The sequence below is a fragment of the Styela clava genome, chromosome 4, assembly GCF_964204865.1.
Source record: "Styela clava chromosome 4, kaStyClav1.hap1.2, whole genome shotgun sequence".
Taxonomy (NCBI): domain Eukaryota; kingdom Metazoa; phylum Chordata; class Ascidiacea; order Stolidobranchia; family Styelidae; genus Styela; species Styela clava.
The window spans coordinates 4,712,304-4,735,417 of record NC_135253.1 but is presented as its reverse complement, the minus strand read 5'-3'; the positions used below and the strand labels follow the sequence as shown (position 1 = coordinate 4,735,417).

Here is a 23,114-nt window from a genome sequence, read left to right as displayed (position 1 = left end):
TTTGAACATATTCAAATATTTGTTTTGGTCAACCATGCATGCTTTAATAAAATTACACTGCATATTATAGTCATTGTGCTGCTTTGTGCGTTGTAAAATCTCAAATTTGCAGTTATAAAACTACTTTTTATCCGAACCAATCATGTTTTGGCGGTATTTACTAGTACTTAAATTCTGCTATTTTGAAATCTATTTTGCCCTTCCAGAGGGTTATGTGACTCCAATAAGAAAATCATTAATATTAAACTGACTTATAAATTTAGTAGTAATAAACCTTAGTTAGGACACAAAATTTAGCTATACGAAAGAGCATTTATTTTGGTATATTATATAGAATTATTGCCTTGATTCCACCTACAGCAGCTACTGGCTGTTAGTTGCGGAGTTTCACATCGACAACTATCAGAAAATCTTCCTTTTACGTGATTTTATCAGGTATGATTCAACTGCACTTTTGATTCCGGATCCCCGGCGTGACACGTCAAGAAATGAGACTCGTGAAAGTATTGCAGAGGAAGAAATTCCTTGTAACGATTCCCCTGATGCAGATACATTGTTTGAGAAATCATCAGATGATATACTTGGTGTTCATACAAGCACTCCACATATCAGTAAGCATATTTCTGTTTTATTTCGAATTTGATAGTAAGTTTATCCCTTATGTCAGGGGTTCCCAAGCTTTTTTCAGGACGACCCCAAAGACAACTTTCAAGTGACCAGTGCGAACCCAGGTCAATATTTTATTTTTCATGAAACTTTAGAGCTACTTTCACTGGACTTTTTGAGTTTGGTCATGTGGTGGTATGAAGTAAAATAAGCTAAAACCAAACAGTGATGTCACAATAAGCACCTACATTTCTATAGCATAAGCATAGAGCGATTTCTGTGGGCCTGTTTTACAGTAAGCCATAGTACAAACTGCTAAATTTAACATGGTTTGTCTAATCTTAGATGTTTTGTACATCCATCCTCTATCATACCTCAGCGACCCCATGACCTGTTTGCGACCCTACCTACTTATCACTCCGACCCAATTTGGGGTCGCGACCCCTGGTTTGGGAACCCCTGCCCTATGTATATAAAATATTTTTCCACTATACCTCAAGTGAAATTAAAAAAAAAGAGGCGTTAGGTGAGGCAGTCCCTTCGCTAAGAGACATTCATGTTCTTTTTTACTCACATAATTGTATCTTATATTTGCCCCACTCTGCCAATCTATTAGTATATGACTATATGAGGTTCTTTTTATATATACCTAAGCTGTGACCAAAGAGATTAGTATCAGAAATGACTTATCAATCTTTGTTGGTGTTTGCCCTACTTCATCTCTATTTTTTTACCTTCTTCAGCACTTTCGAAAGGAACATCAGATTTATCTGGTGATGAAAGTATGGACGAGAACAATTTTCAGCAAGATAAAACAGGTTGGTTTATAATTCGACGCATGAAATCCAAATTGGGCTTCGTCCATTTTTCTAGTTTTGAGAAAAACACAAAAAACGTTTTTTTTTTGTTTCTTTTTTTTATTTCTCTAGTACCTTACATCAAGGATGTCTAGTTTTTATGGTCCACCAAAGTTACAATGAAGGGCATATTTAGATGGTATAAAAAAATTTGTGCTTCGCCCCAATTTTATTTGGGGGGGGGGGGGGGGGTTGGACTTAACCCTTTTTGGCTCTCAATTTTCTGGACCAGAAACAATTTTATTGTACTTAGGGCCCCTTTATTATGTTATTATAGAGGCTGGCATGGACTTAGCGCTTTGTATTATATTTTTTGAGAGGAGCTATGTCCAAAAGACGGACTTAGCCCCAACTTACAATGCAGTTATCCAGAGCTAAGTCCACTATAGTAGACACAGCTCTGTTTAGTTCTCAAATGCCCTAAAAAAGCAGGGTTATGTCCATAGCTGTCTTGAGATCTAGAGCACCTAGAGATTAGGCAAATAGACCAAAATGTAGAGCTAAGTCCAGGAAAATCAGCAATTGAAAAATGGCATTTTTTGGAAAAATGGACTTAGCACTGTTTGGTTTTGAGGTGTCGATATGTACCTAACATGAAATACATATTTTTTTTGTTCGAGTTACTTTTAGAAAATATCATGACGGGTTGCATTTTTACTGAGTGGGATGGTATGTCAAGATGTGATTGAGATCGGCAACAAATTTCATTTTTGTAGTTGTGCCAATTTAAACCTTGATATATAGATTTTTTTACTGGTGAAATGCTAATAATTGGTTTTTATCTTGTAATTTATGGATTAGAAACCACCATTTTATAAAAGCGTCTCATATACAGTTTAGTTTTAATCGTATTTAGTTTTGCCTTCACTCTGAACATGGCACTGTGTACAAGTATCTGGTGATATATATTTGAATAATGGTGTTGGGAGAAGCAAAATTATTCCAGTTTAACTTTGCCTTCTTGATTTATTAATCCTGGTTGGATTAGTTGCCTTCGAGCTTGAACTCGAGATCATTGACACTTTGTATCTACAGTATTGTTTCACTGGTATGACACACCGGGGATCTAATGCCAAGTACTTTGTCACTCCCAAGATCTCTTATATGTTCCACAATACAAGGCCATAATATAAAGTGTAAAACATGAAACATAAACTCAAATTTACAATTGATTTTTTTTCTAGGTGACAGTATACTTGCACCATCAGAAGATTGCAGTATTCTTGCTGGTGGCAGAAGAACAGGTTGGTATCCTGATGTTGCTGTAGCATTATGGAGAAGATTGCTCGGCATTTTGGGCGACGTCAATAAAGTAGAAGATCCAGTCATACATCAACTCATTTTCACATATCTTTTGAAATTCTGGAAGGTTCTATTCAAGGTAATTTTTTTATAGCAATTATGTGATAAAGTATTTGTAGTTACAAAATGAGGAATGTTCATTTACTTAATTGGTGGTAAGAAGACACATTTTGAATCTAGAATTCAAAGGATTAAACTAAATAGCGATCGGAGACCGTCGACTTGTTGATCTGCTGTTTCGATTCCTTCACTAGCGTCACTGCTTGTTCCATTTCTAATTAATTAATAACTTGCTACTTATACGACATAATTCATCCAAAATCAATATGCTTCTGGTCTGAGAGATATGATGATTGCACATGCAAAATTTGGAGCAGATTCAACCTCGCTTTCGTGAGATATCGCGTAACATACGAAAGTGTCTAACAGACAAACAGACAAATACCTATCAACATACTTACCGATTGAGATCGATAAGTAACAAGATATAGACATATCACCGTGATATATATGAATTTTTCGGGATATTCTAGCTCGTTGTCTTGTTTGGCTATTTTGCTCGGGTTTTCATTCATCAGAAAGTCATCTGTATTTAAATACATAGGTATTAAACCTTTTCTCTCTAAATTTTCTGGTTTAAATTTATGTTTATCGACATTGACGTAATATTTTCTAATTATATTCTGTTGTATATAAATTGGGATTTTACAGTCTAGTGGGCTAGATTTCATGGATTTTTTTTTTCATGAATAATGAAGGTTTAAATTTTTTTTATTTTTAATAAATATTCAGGGCATACGAGATATCACCTATGCAAATATGCAATATTATAGTTTTAAACAGGATTACTTCATATTAGTTACTAATATTTAAATTGATATATTATCAATATAGCATTAAATTACACTAATTTGTTATTCAAATATTTTTCATTGGCCAATCGTGGGAAACCTATAGATTTAATGTAAGATTTTTATGCCCATGTAAACCCAAACATAACCCTGTTGTTCTAATATGCATACAATTATGCACTGTCTGAAATATTAATAATGCATTATATTTTCTACTGACGGAACGTGCTCGCAAAACGCACAACAGCAGAATAAATACTAAATGGTATAATTCCTAACAGTTGTTCAGATCAGTGGATGGTGTTGTTCTATAGGTACTTAATAAATTTTCAGTTGAGATGTTTAATATCAGTTTAGTATCATTTGATCAGAGTTTTCAAGGGAAGGAATTTTGAGAGTCCGAAACTACAGTAGCCTAAACTCCTCAACCGATAGTGTCAAGACATCTGGTTGAAAAGTTTTCATCCACCTCAATAGCGCTAACAGCAGTAGATTTGCTTTACAAATTACCAAAAGCAATGCTAAAAGAAGGCAAACTGAAATGAAACAAGAATAAAATCACCATTGAATTATGAGTTGAAAATAATCATTAATAAGAATTAATCCAGATCTCTATCAGATATTGACCGATGTGATAATTACAGGAACAGTATGTCAATGTGGTCAGATAACCTGCTAACTGGGGATGAATTTCTCATAGCAAAAATATTTGTGCATTCATGAAATCATGAATTTTTTATACGACGTGCGTATATGCTTTCAACAAGGCTTCAGACAAGCCACCATTGCTAGTAAGGAGCTATTATAGTTTGGACAGCCCAGAATCTTCCTGGTTCGACATTATCTACCCAATTTATTACCCCTCAAGTGAGGTGGTGGGCATGGGATTTGAACCCATGATTTCAACCTGCGATGCCGTCATAGTTAAGTCGAGCGCTTCAACCAGTTGGCCACAGTGCCCACAAAAAGTATTTTTGATTTGTTGCAGTGGAGGTATTCGGGCATGAAATATTATTTAAATTCACATTTGTGTATTTAGTCAAATTTTATTATCATAGTCAAGTAGGTAATAAAGAGCTTTATCAAATATTGTTCTCAAAATTTTGTTGATCTAATCATAACAAACTATCGATTTATATTGCTGTATTCATTGAAACGTGAAGATCTTGGTTTTAACAAAATTTCTCAGCTTTACGCATAAAATGATTGATAAATATTGAGATTGCCAGGCTAAGAAGTAATGAAACCAATTTGAATATTGATTTACTCTTGTGTTTATTGCTGTTGTGTGTAGAGGTTCTTTCAGCAATACACTTATTTGTAAGGCTTGTAATATTATGTGATACTGTGTACTGTACAGGTTTATATTGAACTAGGTATCAATTGTTGGAACGCATTCAAGATTGGGTTAGGTATTTTCAAGTTTAACAAGGCTAAAAGGTTATGACTAACTGTTGCCGAGTTGCAATAATATAAATAATTAGTTGTTGATGAAATAGGATAGTCTAGCGTTGGGTCGCAAAAGAAATCTTAGTGGGTCGTGAAAAGATGTAGAAAGCTTTGATTATTTATACTTGGTATTAGGATCGGTGGCGACTCGAATACGTAAATCTTCAAAAAAACAAAAGAAATTAAATTGAATTTAAATTCCAATCAATGAAAGTTTCCTTTTTGAGATCTTCTCAAAGGAGCAAAAATTTGCTACACAAAGAATGACCATGTGGCTTTTTTACGCATGGCAGTTTTGTACACTGTACAGCACTTCTTATCGTGTTTCCCCAAAATTTAGACATGATTTAGATTTATTTTAGTTTTTTGGAAGAGGTCTCTTGTGTTCATTTATCAAAAATAAAATTACTTTGTAGAAAATCACGAGATTTTTTAATGAACATTATATAAAAACCGGCATCCATTGTTTTGATTTGTATTTCCTATACAAAAATCAAGTGACAAATATCCTAATTGTGATTGTGACATCACACAATCTTGAATGGTGGTGTGATCTTCACCTTATCTCAGGTCATTGAGCCTTTCCTCTCCCACACATTTTAAATTTATTTTAAGGGTAGGGTTTATTTAAATTATTTTTAAAATTCAAATTAAGTCTTATTTTCAGGCCAGGTCTTATTTTCGAGGAAACACGGTAGTTTTGCGATGATTAGCCATTGCTGTGTTCTGTGTTATGTCATAAAAACAAAAGAAAATAGAACCAACAAGGATATTTTGTTGTGTAGGTGCGCTGCAACAGGCAGTTATAGTTTTGACTTTACTTAGAAACAGTTGTAACTTTGCTTTTATATTACTTAGCCTTTTATATAATGGTTAAGTCAGTGGATGTCAATAACGATGAATCACCAGTTAGTCAATAGAAAGACAAGCCAAGTCAACCAAACTTCGAAAATAACTGCAAATTTTGAATTCTTTACGTCTAAAACTATTTGAAATTGAAATAAATGTCAAGTCTATTATGGAAAGTAGCGAGAAAACAAGCTCATCATCCTCACTAGCTTCACTGAAAATTTAATTTGAGAAAATAAATTTGTTTCCTCCATCAATGTCTTTTTAATTTATTAAAGTTAAATGGGTCGCCATAAGCTGGGGTAATAAATAGTGAGTCCCGAATCTAAAAAGTTTGGGAACCACTGAGCTAGTCCGTAGTAGGTTTATCACAGGATGAGCATATATTATGCAAATCTTGAATGAGACGGCCTAAATATGTCTGGTCTAGACCTTATATCAGTCTCCTTGTCTGCCTATTCCCATCACCTTAATCTCAATCTGCTGGGTAAAAAATGATGTGGATGTATGAATCATAGGATTACACCTATTCCAGCATAGCAACTCAATACATTTAATTAACGTCCAGTATAGAGTTTTATTTAAATCGCATAAGTTGAAATCGATATTTTTTACTTTCAATAAATAGTAACAACTAACAAGTCATACTAAGAAACAAAAGAGTTGATTATATGACTAATTGTTTTAATGTCAATTGCAAATATTAAAAAAAAAACTTATTCGAGTCTTTGGGTAAATTTATGAAATATTGTGCCACATCTCTGACAGTTTAAATCATGTTCTTATACAATGCTCGAGTATATGCACATCACAATGTCATCAAAACTGCTGCTAGATATTAAAACAATTATACCTAATGCATATGAAGATAGAAATCAATAAACCTGAAGTTAATATGAAAGAAAGTAGCAGCCTTCTTCGACTTCTTCTATTTATAAGTACTGGAAATTTGAAATTAGTTGTATCATTATTTTGAGCAATAAAAATGATTTTTTTTACGAGCTGAGCAATAGCTGCCATAAAAACAAAAAACAGTTCAGCAAAACCATCAGTTCTCTTTGTATCTGATAAATTCAATAAACAGTATGACTGCAATCTCCATATATTGTTAAATTTTTATATGCAGTCGAATGTTTTGATCATGTGAACGAATTATCAGGAATATCATTTTATTGTTAACTTTTGTGTATTTTAATGCAAAGTGTAAAAACCTAAATTCTTTTATATTATCGATTTGGGTATCTGGTGTTGGTTTGTCCCAGTCATTACCAGTCACCATATGTTACCTGTTTAAATTTATGGGAGCAAATATTTAACTTCAGTAGTTGTGATCAAGGTATTGCGTTGGAACTATTTACCTAATAATCAATTTATATTAATTATGGTTTGCGACCTTTATCACCTTGGAAATGAATTTTCTTGTCCTTGCTTGTTCGATAGTTTGCATACAACCAAACATGGTTGGATGATGAATTGTTGTTATTTGTTGGATTTATGCTCGAACATGCATGGAAGTTATTTTCTGATGAATGCAGCGCTTCAAACATTATCTGTTTACCAATTACGTTTCAACATTCCGATTTTGTGAGCATTTGTGTTGCAAATGTAAAAAAGTAAATCATTGACTTGTTTGGGTGCTTTGAGCTTATCACACTTATTGTTATGTCATGTGATATGTTATCTGCTATGTATTTTTAAACATTTGTGGTAATATATTAAATAGTATTTCGCTATCTTCGAAAATGAGTAAAATAGCTTTTGACGATATGTGTTTATAGTGATTAGTTTCTGGTAATTTTGTGAAAAGTCTATTAGGATGTAGCTCAGTCAGAAGAATGTAACTGGAATCAGAAAGTGCAGGCGTCATGGACTTAATCCTAATGATATACAGACTCCAACCATGTCAGGCTAATATAGAAAATAGGATTTGCTGGATGGCTTGTTGATATATAGTTCGAAATCTTTCTGGATCCTGTGATAAAATCATTCATTATTTGTGCTCTACCTATCAATTATCATCCAGGATAAATCCTTTTTAATGAGTACCGTGGTTACTTTTTTGCAATTTGAATTAATTTGCTTTATGAGACGAGAAGAGAATTTTCCTAATTTTTGAGGATAAAGTCAGAGCAGAACAATTGTTTGATCAAGTTCTGTGTCATGATTTACAGATATTTGTAATGTAAAATTCATTGTGTCATTATCGTTGGACAAAAACATCATGAAAAAACGTATCAGCAACCTTTTTTCTAATAAAGATGATGGTGAAGCAAGCAACAATGCAAAATCTGGGAAGAATTCAAACAGTAACAACAATCGATTAAGACGCCAAAGACGCAGAAATGTGTCTGAATCTGATTCGGATACTACAATTCATTCTAGAACCCCAACTTTGCCTCTGGAAATTGTAACAGAAAACCCAGATCCAGTCTTTGGATATAGTCCTGTGACGAGAGCTAAATCAGCCATTGCTTTACCAAACCTAATGGACTTCGATGAACCTTCAAAAGCAGACCCTGTTTCGATTGAAGCGTCAGATTATTTGAATGTATTTGGGACGTCAGCACCTCAAGTCTTCCCCTCTCCCTCTATTTCATTTGAGGAATCTCATGTTGTTGAGGATGTTCCTCCATCTCCGACTTCTTCCTCTTCTTCTGGAATGTCGATGTCATTCTCCATGCCGTCTATGCCAAGTTTTCCGTTTCCAAGAAAAAACAGAGCAGAAAGGATTTCCATATACAGAAGGGATGCTAATTTGCTACTCGAAGACCTCAATGAAGATAGAATTACTAGTAAAAAACAAGAGGAAAAACCTAGTGTATGTTCTATGTATTGCTCCATTGTTTGTGATATAAATGATTTTTTTTGCGCATTCGGGGGTTAAGATTTTGTCTATTCTTACTATATCCAGTGCTTTCATTGACCTGTCACTATAAGTCTTAGAAAAAATAAATTTTGTCATAGTGATTATGGGTAGTGAAGATTTTTCTATTTTTTATTCCAGTGATATTTATCTTCGCATATATTACAATGGTCAAAACAGAATTTCAGACAATTCGAAATGCTGCATACGTGGTCTGTTTTCATTTGTGTCATCCTATTTCATCTTATACAAAGTAATGAAATTTTTGAAGTTATTGCTCGAATTACTTCCTTTATTGCATCAGATTTTGCTTATCTTTTAGCGGAATACTTCAAATGATTTTGTCTTCGTGCTACTTTTGTAGGTTTGAAAATATAGTTCTTAGTTGAATTGAGAAAGTATTGATTGTAAAAGTAAATCTGTTGAGTGTATGTTACTATTAGAAGTGTTTTAGTGTGATACCAAGTTGTTGTTCCAAGTTGTTTTCTAGAATAGAAGTATTGATTATGCCTATGTGGGCTTGTATAATAGAAACTTTATGTGGTTATTCGCGAAAGGCTCAGTCATAACTGCACAAATCATTGTGTGGTTAGGTTTTGTAGTAGGACATCAAGTCCTATTATTTATGTTTCTACTACTGGATGGAGTTTTTGAGATTGAGTTGATTTTGAAATTGAAGTTATCCTCAGAATAGTTACTTTTTCTACCTTCAAAATATTGTCCAAACTTCTACAACAGTAAAATTATATTTTGTTAGTTTCATATCCGAAAACCAACATCGCACATAGTAGTTCGTCATGCTCATAACTCATAAGATGATGATTATGCACTTTCGAAACAGTCATAATCTAATCTAACTTTTTTTTTAATTCCTTTATAACACGCTTATTCACATCTTCTTCTCAGAACAAGACAATAAACAAGCAGTCCTTGCTACTAACAACATGTGAGGGACTACTATTATTTAAAAGGAGCAGAATTTTACCGCCCAGGCATTACCTACCCAATTTATTTCGTCCTGCGTAAAATGGCGTCATTGAGTTTAAACCTGATATGTGTAATCTGCTAGGCCATTGCATCACCCTGTAGTAAAACCTATTTAACAAGGTCACCTCCACAAAATTAATCAATTATTTTTTCTGTATCCCGGTTTTTATACTTTGTAATGCTTTCTTCATTTTTCAGATGAGAGACAATCTTGGAATAACAACAGACAATATGTCCACACCAGAACCACCTCAACTTGTTCCTCCACTTCGGATCATGGCACCTTGGGCATTCAAGGTAATGTTTCCTATTTTATTTAAAATTTATTCAGCATCAATGAATTAAAAATAAATTACTTATATGAGTTTATCTTCAAAATTTTTGAGAGCGCTCATTATAGTAATTGTTGAATAATCTAGGCTAGGATATCGATGCATTTTCAATTAAGTTATTTTTCGAAAAAAAAAATTTGCATAAATCAATATATAAAAACTGACTTTGAACTTGAATACACATAAGGGGACAATATTTCAGTTAGGGTTGGTTCCCTAGCATTCTGATTTAAGCTCTATTAAAATTTGATAAACTTGCCTCATAGCTTCCAAGGTACAGGATTAGAACCCAGGTTATTGAACATATCCTAGGGAGAACATCAATTTTGTGCTAAGCTTCTTAGATTAGCGAAACTTTTGGGTACAATCATACACAAGCAGAAGTTCAAGTGTTAAATACATTTTCTTCACTTTTACAGAATTAAGAATCTTATGCGTTAACGCAGCATTAACGCGCATCATCCTGTATATCCATTTTATCAGAATTTGCATTTATTAGAATTGTTGTATTTTCACTTTTGTGATATGTCACAATTATGCTATGTTTAATATTTGATTATAATTGCTCAAGTTATTTCTCTCTAATGGTGATGTGGTTGAATTGGATAGATTTTGTCAAACTCTCTTTGTCGTTACCATGGTGTTCTATTGTTGATAATTGGCTCTTGACAATTTAATTCAATTTGCTTAGTTCTAGTTAAGAGTTTTGTATAGTTAAAGGCAGCTCACATTGATTTTATTGTTACAGTTATATAGTCTGTGTTCAGATAACCTGTCTAGAAAGCAATATTAGTTCAGTTCGGAGTTAGTTTAAAAAATCAGTGAGCAGCTGAGATATTTCACCAAACATTCTGCTGTATTTTTTTCAATTCCTGGCAATATTTTTATATGACCTGAATTGTAATACAACTTGAATGTCCAATATATATTTGACATCACTATGATAAATTAATATTCTTGCTTGCAACCGAATCCCAGTCAACAATGTACCATGTTTCAAAAAACTTTTGAGTTTCATTCTTTGACATATAATTATTTATTCGGATTAAAATTTAATTTTCTTTTCTTGTCAATAATTAAACAATAAATCCATATTCCAGCATCTGTATTCTTCTAAAAACCTTCTTTAGTCTGGTGTAGTTTTATCATAAACTGTGATGTGACAGTGCCTTACATGGTATACGATTCTTCAACAGACAATAATTAGTGATGAAAAAGGAGTATGTTATTATTTACCATACATACACATTATATTTACAGTATGATATTATTGGGTGTGGGTTATGACATATTATCACAAATATTTTTCTCACTAAATATAGCCATATTTAATTAGTTTGTTTTAGAATTTAGTTTATTTTTCTGTGTGGGTGGATGGATTTTATTATGTGAGTATAGTAGCATCAGGATAGGTCATGCTATGGAATAAAAAGATGTCACATACATGGGATATTATTTAGCCTAGTCTATGCTATCTGCAAGTATATAACATAAAGATGCTTCTTTAGTGAAAGGAAGATATAGCTAAGTTTGTTTGAAGAATACATTTGATTTAAATTTGAAATTAAATCTACTTTTTTTTTGTGTATAATCGTTTTTATAGAATTCGAATGAGTGAAATTTTTAATTGTTACAGCGAAATGAGGATTGATGTCAAGTTTTGTTGCATATGTTATGGTTTTGCTATATAATTAGTCTCTTTGGAATCAAAATCAACTTCAAAAGATAGCTCAAAAATGGCGAATATTCGTATTTTGATTGGTACATACCCTTGTGAAACAGACTTATGCTATAGCCTATTTCATATATCGATTTCACGTTCATAAAGATTAGTAAATAACTCGGTTTTGGCCATCCTTAATGATAATCTTTCTTGAAAATCGAAAAGTACAGTCGCAAGCATTCATGAAATATTCAGTTTGAAGTTATGATCTGACAAGAATTTAGAAAATTCTTCAGGCAAAAAACCTAGTAATAACCAGCTAAATACATGATGATATATCAATCCAAATATAACTGATATGCACATACATTCTTAATCAATCTAAATGGATTGTAAAATCGTTATAAATTCTGTACTTCTAATTATATCTAGTACAACTTCAGCACTCGTGGTAGAGGAATAATTTCAGAAATAGAATATGATAGGGTATATATAGGTATATGACCAATTCAATGAACGTAGCATGATATTATCATTAGTCAGAAAGTTTCCACGCTGTCCAATGCCCAATTCAATGGTTGGAACAATATAAACAAACACCAGTATATAGATAGAATTATCGTTCATGTAAGACTATTTATTACTATCTCTACTATTATTACAACTTTGAATAGGTTACCATTTCCTGGCTAGTTATTGCAATGCATATTGAATTTAATGTAACATTCATGCTTTGCCTTTTTGTCTGTCTTAGAGTCGAGGTAAAATTTAGCATACGTGAAAACTAATTTTGGTCAGGATTTTAAATGTTTTTGACTTGTCAGTCAGTCACAGAGCTAGCCGTTTTTTGGTTTACTGGTATGAAAGATTCACTTTATTTATTATCTGTAATAAACTAATAATGTATACAATGCATTTGTATATACAGGCAGTGATGTCTCTCCCAGATTCTCACAAAGGTGGATGTCTACATGCTTATCAACTACTATGCAACACAACGTTACAAACTCACGATACAAGACTTGAACCTGAACATCTCGCTTTATTTTATATGATACTGCATGAAGGATTGCACTCAGATCAGGTGATTATTTCAATATTGTCTGTTTCTAGATGAACCTTTGCATCTGTCTTTCTTACAGCGTACTATAGTGGCTTAAAGGTTGTAAAAAAAAAATTTTTTTTTCTGTATACAACTTATCGAGGCTTTTGCTCTGAACAACCCTCTATACATTATGGCCATTGATATCTTACAATTTAAAAATTAAGCACATTTTTGGTATTCCGATAATATTGAAAAGATTTGTATGCAACAAATTTACATTATAAATTTAATCATCCAGCAAATTAGGGAGAGATATACTCTTCTAAACAGTCAAAAAATTTGATGCTCTTCTTTTTTCTTCTGATGAATTCCTATTTTTTATACTTTTTCTCCAATCTGATCCAAGTGTCTCTAGATTCGGTTCATTCAAAGCATGAAAAAATTTGTTGAAAACTTCGTTTTGATTACTGGAATTACATCCCATTGCTAGTGGTCTTGATGGAAGGGTAGCGGACTTTCGTTTTCTATTTGTGCACATATTATTCATTCTGTTATTTGGCGTAATGTTGTTTCCAAGCTCTGAACCTCCATTCCCAGTGGTATGTATCGAAGCTAAAAAGCGTAAACCATCTCGAAGTTTTGCTTCCGAGCGAAGTCTATCTTCCCTCGCTTTAAATTCTTCCTGTAATCTTTTGAATTTTTGTTCAAAGTGTTTTTTAATATTGTCTGTTTTTTGTTTAAATTCTTCATCTCGCTTATGCAATTCTTCGTGAATTTTTATTTCATGATCTTTTGCGCCTGCGTTTTCTTCGAAATGTAATTTCTTTTCTTCAAGGTTATTATTCATCTCTTCTGGTATATTCATATCACTCTTCAAAAAGTTTTAGCGTTTGCTATACTTATATATATACTATACAGTAGTTACCTGTTATCGACTTCAAGTTGGCTGACAATCAACCATCCACAGTGACAGCTTTGCGTTAAATTGTAAGACATTTGCTGCAATTGACTGTATTTAAACAGTATTTCAATGATTCAAGTACTGATGAATAATAAATCAGTGATTCAATATGCTCTATATTTAACCAATTAATAAGTCTTTTTTAATTATGACATGAAGTGCATTTTATATTTCGTCACTTCACTTTATCACACATATTATGTAGTAATTTAGTTGGTTTTTAATTTATTACTGTACATAATTATATATTCATTGCTTACTATTAATTTATCTTTAACTGTCTATATGGCTGCCCAATAGCGCTCATTCAAATAGTGATTGTGTCATATATCCAACCCTATTTCTAAGCCATACTGTAAAAAAAAACATTTTAAGTTATCTTAGCAGTTTGTTCATGTGAAATTTTATTCATTTCGATTAATCAGGATCAACCATGAATTTTATGTGAAAAAGTATGAGAATTGTAAATCCGATTGTTTTAATTACACATAAAAATCTTTCTAAAAAACATAAAATTTTGAATCTAGGAATCCATAGAACTTCAACATATTTTCGTCCGCTATCATAAAGGACTGGCCAAAATATTTGATTGAGCAATGTGCAGGCTTTTCACCAAAATTTCACCGTATCCCATTTGTGAGAAATTGAGTTGTCATAATAATATATTTATTGTTAACAAAATCGAGTCTTAGCACCATAATTTTCTATGACACATTTCTTTGTTGTTTTTTTCAGGAACAAGATAAAGTGAATGAAATTGTAGAAAGCTCAAGTCCAAGATTTTTTTCATGTGGTCTTCCTGCATCTACATTGTTATTACTTGATTTTATTTATGCATGTCACGCAGTTGCTGCATCAACAGACCTATCAGTAAGTATTATTGAATTTTTCATTATACCTTGTTTAAGTTGGATTCTAAACTCAATTTCCTGATTTATTAATTGGATTACAGGATGACCCCAAAAAACAGAACCCATGAATTCCTTTTTTACTTGTATGAAAATAAAATCACCTTCAAAATTGTAAAAATTAAAGAAAAAACATTTAGAATTGTCTATTCTATTCAAAAAGCCTTGTTCAAATTTTATTCTGAAGTCGATATATTTTTAATTTTGGATTTCATAACCTATCACAAAAGTTATATTATCTCTACAATACGTTCCAAATATCCTGGTTCTGGGTTTTTTAGGTCACCTGGTATAATTATATATATCTATAGCCCACGGCTTGCAATTCACTGGTAGTATTATTGTATATTTGTACTTGGCTGTGTATGCCATTATGATTGCAATGTGAATATTGCTATCGTGCTTAGCAAATAATCCCTTCTTTGTTAGCCATGGAACCCGAATGCGGGCTGACTATGTTGAAGTTAAGTTTTTGTTGTCACTCAGTTTTACCTGAAATATTCTTCTGTTAACCCTTTAACGTCAAAGTTGGAGGCACTGGAATATACCTAGATGCACTGTAAAATATATCATTTAGAACGACCGACCGCCGGTAACTTTGTGAAGATTTGTATACAAATCTACCATAAATATAGCTGTGTAGCCCATTTTTACAATAATAAAATCAACTATCCTACTAGGTCTCAGTCAAAATGAAATTAAAAAAACTATTTTTCCTTAATATGTTCTGTTTAATATTTGATTCTTTAACTGTTTTTATTCAGGGTCCACGTGTAGAAGCACAAACCTTGCTCGGATCTGTTTTATGTTTTCCCAATTTATATTATGATCTTCCAGTACTAAATCCTGACTCGAAGGAGCCACAAGCTTTAATGTGCAATAATATCAAGGTATTATTTTATATGAATTCTTATTATTCCGGATGGCACACTGGTCCAGCAGTTGTAGCATTAGACTTAACTGTGTTGGCACTGCAGATTACACATATTGAGTTCAAATCCCGTGCACCCAACTCACCCATGTTACGATAAATTTGATAGGCAATGCTGAACTGGAAAGAAGCCACTTCCAAGCTTTTCAATTACTATCCGGAATCTTGCCTTCGATTATTTACATCCAAGAAACAATAAATCAGACTCCAGTATCAATAACCATATCTAACTCTGTCTCGAGATTTTGTCTCCACGACTCCAAAACAAATGGCCTGATATTATTTTATTTACATGCTTATTTACGATTATCACTCTGAACTAGGCCCTTCATGAGCATCCACTAATATCTAGAATGTGTAAGCTACTATCATGTGAAAGATCTTATCGATTTGGCCCTGTTACCCCTCATATATTACACCCTTGGTGAGGCGCAGGACATGGATTTGAACCAGAGAACGAAGGCTTTTATACCCCTTCTTTAAAATTTTAGGAATATGTGGCTGATGCATTGTTAACATCAGCGAAAAAGGAACCATCAGCTCCAGCGAGGTGTGTTGCGTTGAGTAGTTTAGGTGTGTGGTTGTATGAAGAACTCACTTCTTCTGTAGAAGAAGCCACTGCAACACCTACGACTGTACAGAGTGATGGTATTGTTTATGACACTAACCTATCGCCAGTGAAAGGAAGAATACTGGCTCGTCATGGCAGAGTGAAAGAAGCAATAAATGTCATGTTGGTTTCACTCAAGGTATTTTATTTATCCTATTTATTCATTTGTAGCATTTTAAGAGCTTAGTTGGATTACTTGCGCATTGTCTTAAAGCAGAGGTGTGCAACAGATGGCCTGCGGGCCATACCCCGGCCCACCAAGTCATTCAGTGTGGCTCTTGTCAACATTCAGATTTTTGGTCATCAGGCATAAAATCGGAGTCTGACAGTCTGTTCAAAAAGTCACTCACGTGCTGGGAAAAATACCTTTTTTTTCTCTTGTCGCTGCGTTAAATCTTCTGTCGTTTTGCCTTTATTACTGTAAGGCCAAGCAATAGCCACATTCTCTTCTCTTGCCTTTCCCCGCATGGAAAAACTAAATTGTTTGTGTGGCCCGGCTATATTATGTCTGAAGTTGGTTATTATGGCCCACTGACAAGAAATTTTGCACACCCCAGTCCTAAAGCAATACTAGTAGCGATGAGCAGTAAAGTTGATTTTATTTTTCTAAAATAAGGGTGTGGATGGGTATTCGCAGCTCAATGAATTAACCTCCCTGCTTTGTTATTCAGAATAATATACAGTAATATCCAGAACAATTCCAGTGTTAAAATTAGTGTACTTTCATTCTTCTGAATTTGTTTGTATCATTCTTTTTGTCTTATTGATATCTTATGGTCCTATGTCTTGTTTATGTCCGTGAATGGAATATATTGTGCCTGAGGACCAAGAAATCTTTGTAAGAAGCAAATGCTTGGTTTTGCATTGAAACATTGTTATATCAAGTTATGCGAAATTTTTGTGTTCATTTATATTAACTGCTGTTCAGCATTCATGTTTTTTTCATTCAACTTCTTTTACTTTTTCCAGTTCAATAATCGTGTTGTGGCCGGTGTTGCTTGTAGTCAACTCCACCTACTCACTCACTGTATACCTCAGTTGCTTGAGTATATGCCTGAGATGCCATCACGAATCATAGAGGTATGATATTGTTATCACTTGCACTTTATGATCTTAAACTACAAAAAAAAATATATTGAGACACTTTAATAATGCTTAGGATCTTAACTCAGCGCTTATATATACTGGATCATATTATATTTTACAGACCATAGGCACACCATATTATAAGGCGCACTGTCAATAAATTGTTCATATTGGATTTTTAGTCATACATAAGGCAAGAGGCTATAAGGTACTGGTTCTCAGTGTAGGCAATAAAGCATAAATTTATTTCCATACATTAGGTGCACCGGCTTATAGGGCGCACAATTGATTTTTGAGAAAAAAGGCTTTCAAGTGCGCCTTATGGTCCGTAAAAAATGGGGAATACTATTTTCTCAGTAACTTATAGTCCCAACTAGGTTCCTACAGACACTTTGGATAATGTCTAAAATTTGAAGCTTATAGCTATAGTAATTCTTTTCTTCAGGTAATGTCACTCACTGCATCATCTCTTCTTCAAAGCTCAGAAGCAAAGTCATCAGATAGTGGAAGACAGGTATCATGCATATCATTGTATTTAACTTTCTTTCAATTTTTTGACTTCTGATTTTTGTTACTGAATTTAAAGACTATCTTCCAAATAAAAACTCAGTAGTATAGGATTCCAATATTTATCCCATTGGAAAAAAGGAAAATAGGACACCTTAATCATATGATGAATCACGGCTGCTTGTTCGGTCCTTACTGATTATGAGAATAGTTGATCATGTATTTGTTTCATATGCATGAATATTTTGTCCAGCAGTTCTTGCGACGACGAGTCCAGCAACCTCCTCGCACATAATTATCCATGTATGATTCCAACAGCAAACCCATGAACAGTAATCAGATTCCACAGCCTATCGTCAAGTTACCAGTCTATGTCAAGTATGTGGGCCATCCAACAGTTACATGAACCACCACTCTATGGCAGTGAAAAACCCAGCAATCTTATAATATATATTTATCCGGGGCTGTATTCGAACCTACGAACACATGAAGGATAATCAGCAATGGATTCGTTTCTAGCACTTATCTTATCACAATGTGCCAACCATTTAGCGATCTTATCGTGTTACTGTTTAGACAAAGTGTCCATTATAGGTTAATACCTAACTTGTGTATTCATATTTTTCAGCTTTTGGTTTCTTTGCTGCTATGTATATGTGATTGGTGTATGTTGGTTCCACTTGATATGTTGATTGAAATTACAACACCTGGTACGGATAAAAGATTGATTCGCACTGTGTTCAAGGTATGTTGTATCTTTGTGGAATTTTCCTGCATTTCTGAACTCGTTGAATATGATAATTAACTAGAATGTGTTATTTTTTCAATATGATTTAATTTAGTATATTTTTGATTTTGCTCATCACTGAATTCGATTAAATGATATAGGGAAATACAAAACTAATAATAACCAATGAAAGTATGATAAATTGTATATTCTTATATACTGGTATACAATTAATTAGTTTTACTGGTTATTTTGTCACATGTTGTCACTATAACTCTATTATATTTAATGAAATTCTTGCGTGATAACAAGATAAATAAGTTTGGATAATTATTTCAATACAATTACTATGGAAAAGTATTATTAAAAGTTTTTTCAGTGAAAGGGTCTGATTGGATCACGTTTTTTTCTTACTATAGAAACCATGGCTATCATTGTCTTTCGTAGTTTCTTCATTTGTTAGTGTATAAGAGACTAGTTGAAATGATTGTTATCATCTTAAACTCGTCTTTAAATCCTATTCATGACCCCTTTTTTTCAATTTACCATATTCCAGGCCCTTCAAACTGGAGCTCTTGGAAAACCTGGTCACAGTGCAAAACACAGTTATAGTTTGTCTGATCTCGCTTCGAAAGATTTCGATCCAAATCTACAACTGGATAAAGTATCGGAAGGATCATCCAGTTCTATTAATGGCAGTGGACAAATGAGAAATAATAAGTTACCACTGCCTCCTATGCCTAATGTGTCTATCGGTAAGTCCCTTTCTTCATTTTCGTGTGATGACTCCTAACACGACTCCAAACAAGTACTTGTACAGATGTGCAGAGCTATTTAATCAGAACTGAACTGCTGTTAGTAAAATTGTTAGTTTTTTCTTTGGCATATATTACACATGGTGGTGAGTCTAACATGGATGAAACAGGGTACTTACTCACCAATTTTCAATTGGGAGCAGCTATGAACAAACACTGCATTGAGTCTTTCAATTCTGTATCGGCATGCCTGATGAATTTAATCTTTTGCGTAATTATAAATCCAGGATTGCTTTCATGTATATCATCTGTAAACAGCATCACACTTTTTGCTGCTTATTTTGGTTCAGTGAAAAAAAAATAGCCCTACCTCTGGTTGGCTATATTGGTTGTTACGCTTGTAATTCTTTTATACAGCTTATAAATGTTGAGTTTGGCCGTCGTTGTGTCTAACCATTTATGGATTTTAAAGGCTGGTCTACAATATGCCAAGGCAAGCTGAAAAACCTTGGCATAGTTAAATCTTCTATTCTAAACTGTTTCAGCTTCATACTTGTACGGCCAGCTGATGCCAGTTAAAAAAAATTTGGTCTCTGATTCAAAAAAATTGCCCATTCTTGTATTAGAGCATGGCTAACATCTAACATACATTTTTGGAATTCTGAACTTGATATGTACATTACTTTTTTTTTGTAGGTACAGACAATGTAGTGAGTCTTACTGCCAGTACAGTTCTCAGTCATTTAACCAATCATCTTGGACATTTTCCGCTCGCTAAAGGTCCTGCAGTACTAAACAGTATGGTTACTGAACAACAAGATCATGGAATGGATAATAAAAATCTCTCAGCTGATTTGTCAAATAACTTATTCAGTTCTCCAAATGTACAGGTAATGATTTGGCAGTTTTCTCAAATTTTCACTTTTCAAAGATAGAGTATATCATCTGTTATATTATTGTTTATGATCTTATCTGTATCAGTATAGAATTACTGTCAAATTGGCACTCGAAATATTATCGATGGAATATAAAATTAATGTGCTCACAATTTTTCTTCTGGGATGCTTTCTTCTAGTCTGAGCGAGTAAAAATTAATCTACCAATACAATACCTGGCCGGAGAAAATTGAAAAAATAACCCGAAAAAAGCTGGTTTTTCAATCAAAGTTTGAAGCCGTATTCACCTAGGTATTTCAATAAAAAGTTGAATAAAAGTTTTTCCTCTTTTATTTAAAACAGTTTTTTCCAAGTTTCGTCCTTCTGTTTAAAACTGTAATACTATGACCACCATCTGGGGTTGCCTTCTGTGGCCACTATCCTACACCTGAACTCAAAATATGAGAAATTAGCTTGTCCAGCCAAAATAGAAAGATCCTCGAAGACGTATTAGTGGTCTTATCATTCAGAGCCTCGTTTGAAGTGAAGGTGTATCATATTTTCTAATAAAAAACATCGTTATGATGGCCATTAGCAGACTGAAAGAACACAAACTGAAACTCTAAATTTCTCCCTTTATTTTTACAGTTTTTGATCTACAATGACAGTTGTCTGCTATCTATGGTTGAAATAAATGCACAGGTATATTCATTTTGTTGTTCACCCATTATTTTGAATAGCATTTCAAGCTAATACTTGTAACTGGAAAGTACTGTTTGAATATGGCGTTAGTGAGCAATATCCCGCCATTTCTAGACTTTCAGGATAGCTTAAAAAACAGAACCCAGATCATTTTGAACATATTTTAGAGTGAGCAGTAAGTTTGTGCAAAGCATCATAGATTACTGAAACTCATGGGTACAAATAAAATCATGCACAAACAGAAGTTCAAGTGTTCTTCATTTTCGTTGAAGTAATTGAGAAATAATATATTTTTGTTCACCCCGTACTTGATTCTAGACATGGAAAGCTAATTGATAATATATTTTATTTCTAATTCATTTGCAGAAGGATGTACCTGGAGGAGGACCAACAGCTGGTTTATCGACAGCTCCAACTAATGTTCGTCTGATTATCAGAGATACAAGCGGAAAGTTTTGTTGGGATTCTTCAATATTATATGGATTACCTGATTTAGAAAATCATACGAAACCAGGTAGGTATCTTACAATAAAAGTGTCAGGAAATTTACGGTGTCGATAAACGACTGAATCATGTAGCGTATATCACCCTCTCCTCTGGTTACCAGTATATATATGGTATGGTAATAGATTTTCGTTACATATACATAAATTTCTGTTGTTTCATTTTTGTGGTATATATTTTCCTTTCTGACGCCTATTAGCGTCTTTCTGAACAAGTATCCGTACAAGAAACCACTGGTATTTAACTATTTGTACATGGATACCATTTTTGGAATGATCGAAACTCTTGGGTTCGGCATTGTCTACCAATTTATTACATCCTGGGTGAGGTGGGGGCATGGGATTCGAACCCGCGATGTGTAACCTACAATATCAACACAGTTAAGTCTATTGATTTACCACTAGGCCACTTTATCATCAATTCTTTTTAGTTTCACATGTTCCACTGTCAACTCTGGATGTCGAAATATCGAAAGTGATATCAGAACATTGCAGTTCTTATATATCATATGCTGAATCAGAAATTAAGAAGAAAACAAAAGTCAAGGAAACTCCACTGCCGTCACATGATGTCTCTCTGCCATCTGAACAATCTTCTGATAAATTGGACCAAGTAAGTAGAGGGATCTCTTGTATATTTATTGCTTATCTTATGTCCACAAACCACACTTTCTACGGAAAATTGATTCCTAAATTTGAAATAATCACGCCTGGAAGTGGAAATATCACGAAAATCAAAGGATTTTCAGAACATGATACAATGATCATTTTGTCACGTTCAGTCGTGAATATATTGAATTCGCCCACAAACACTTAATTTCATCTGCTTTACAAAGATGCATTTTTACGCAGTATTTTTTACGCAATAATATCCCGTCTAGTGCCATCTGTCTATAAGACTCGCTTCAGAAAGACAATTCTTGATGAGGAATAGGGCATATTGTGCACACTTGTATTTTTACAAACTTGTTCAGTTGTTCATGGCTTTTTTGAGTAAGGAATATTTTTTTGGACAAATTACTGGTTTTTGTCAACAACGAATACATGACTGCAACTGTGTAATACTCTTATAATTTTATTCTGTTGTTATTACGGTAGTATCTGAATAATAAAAATCTGTTTTTCATCATAATCTAGTTGAAGTCCAATAATGACTCTTTACACTGATTTACATTGATGTTTTGTAGTTACAGCTTGCTTCGACACAAGGCTGTGAGACATTTTCCAGTGATTATTCTGATAAACCTTACCAACACTTACCATCATTCTCCTTACAAAAAAATATTGCATTTTGAAGTCTTAATTGTTTAGTTCCTAATCAGAGCATATACCAGTCGGGAGAAATAAATCTATTTCTGAAAACTGGTTTACAGTTTAGCATTGCTTTGTACACAGCTTGATGAATTTTTCTCTCATTTTCAGTTATTGCAATATGTTGGATACTCCAGTCCTGAATGTCAGGAATTTCCTGGTCGTCCTTTAAACATTCCTGCTTCTCCTTCGAGGGTTCTTGATGACACAAAACTGCAAGGAAAAGCTCTTGAATATATTCTTAAACAACACAAATCACAAAGCACTTATTATTCTAGCAACGCTCATCACACCAGGTTTGAAATTGAAATAAATTATTTTTCTAAACAATTTTAGTAATTACTAGAATGTGTCGAACAATTTCTGAAACAATACCACTGGATTCTTATTTGTATTCTTCTTAGAACGAATACCGATAGATGGCTTAATGATGT

General features: G+C 33.4%; 1 protein-coding gene across 7 annotated transcripts in view; it reads left to right on the top strand.

Moving 5' to 3' along the window:
* Positions 1–23,114, top strand: part of LOC120326290 (ral GTPase-activating protein subunit alpha-1-like) — a 58,111-nt gene that overhangs the window by 24,607 nt on the left and 10,390 nt on the right. For all 7 annotated transcript variants that reach the window (XM_078111802.1, XM_078111807.1, XM_078111805.1 and 4 more), the window contains 17 exons: positions 436–611; positions 1,350–1,424; positions 2,648–2,844; positions 9,963–10,061; positions 12,688–12,843; positions 14,501–14,635; positions 15,438–15,563; positions 16,096–16,353; positions 17,184–17,294; positions 17,746–17,814; positions 18,436–18,552; positions 19,091–19,289; positions 19,986–20,179; positions 20,813–20,866; positions 21,233–21,380; positions 21,801–21,982; positions 22,792–22,976. In XM_078111802.1, coding sequence (XP_077967928.1) covers positions 436–611; positions 1,350–1,424; positions 2,648–2,844; positions 9,963–10,061; positions 12,688–12,843; positions 14,501–14,635; positions 15,438–15,563; positions 16,096–16,353; positions 17,184–17,294; positions 17,746–17,814; positions 18,436–18,552; positions 19,091–19,289; positions 19,986–20,179; positions 20,813–20,866; positions 21,233–21,380; positions 21,801–21,982; positions 22,792–22,976 — 2,481 coding nt within the window. The remainder of the gene's footprint in view (positions 1–435; positions 612–1,349; positions 1,425–2,647; positions 2,845–9,962; positions 10,062–12,687; positions 12,844–14,500; positions 14,636–15,437; positions 15,564–16,095; positions 16,354–17,183; positions 17,295–17,745; positions 17,815–18,435; positions 18,553–19,090; positions 19,290–19,985; positions 20,180–20,812; positions 20,867–21,232; positions 21,381–21,800; positions 21,983–22,791; positions 22,977–23,114) is intronic.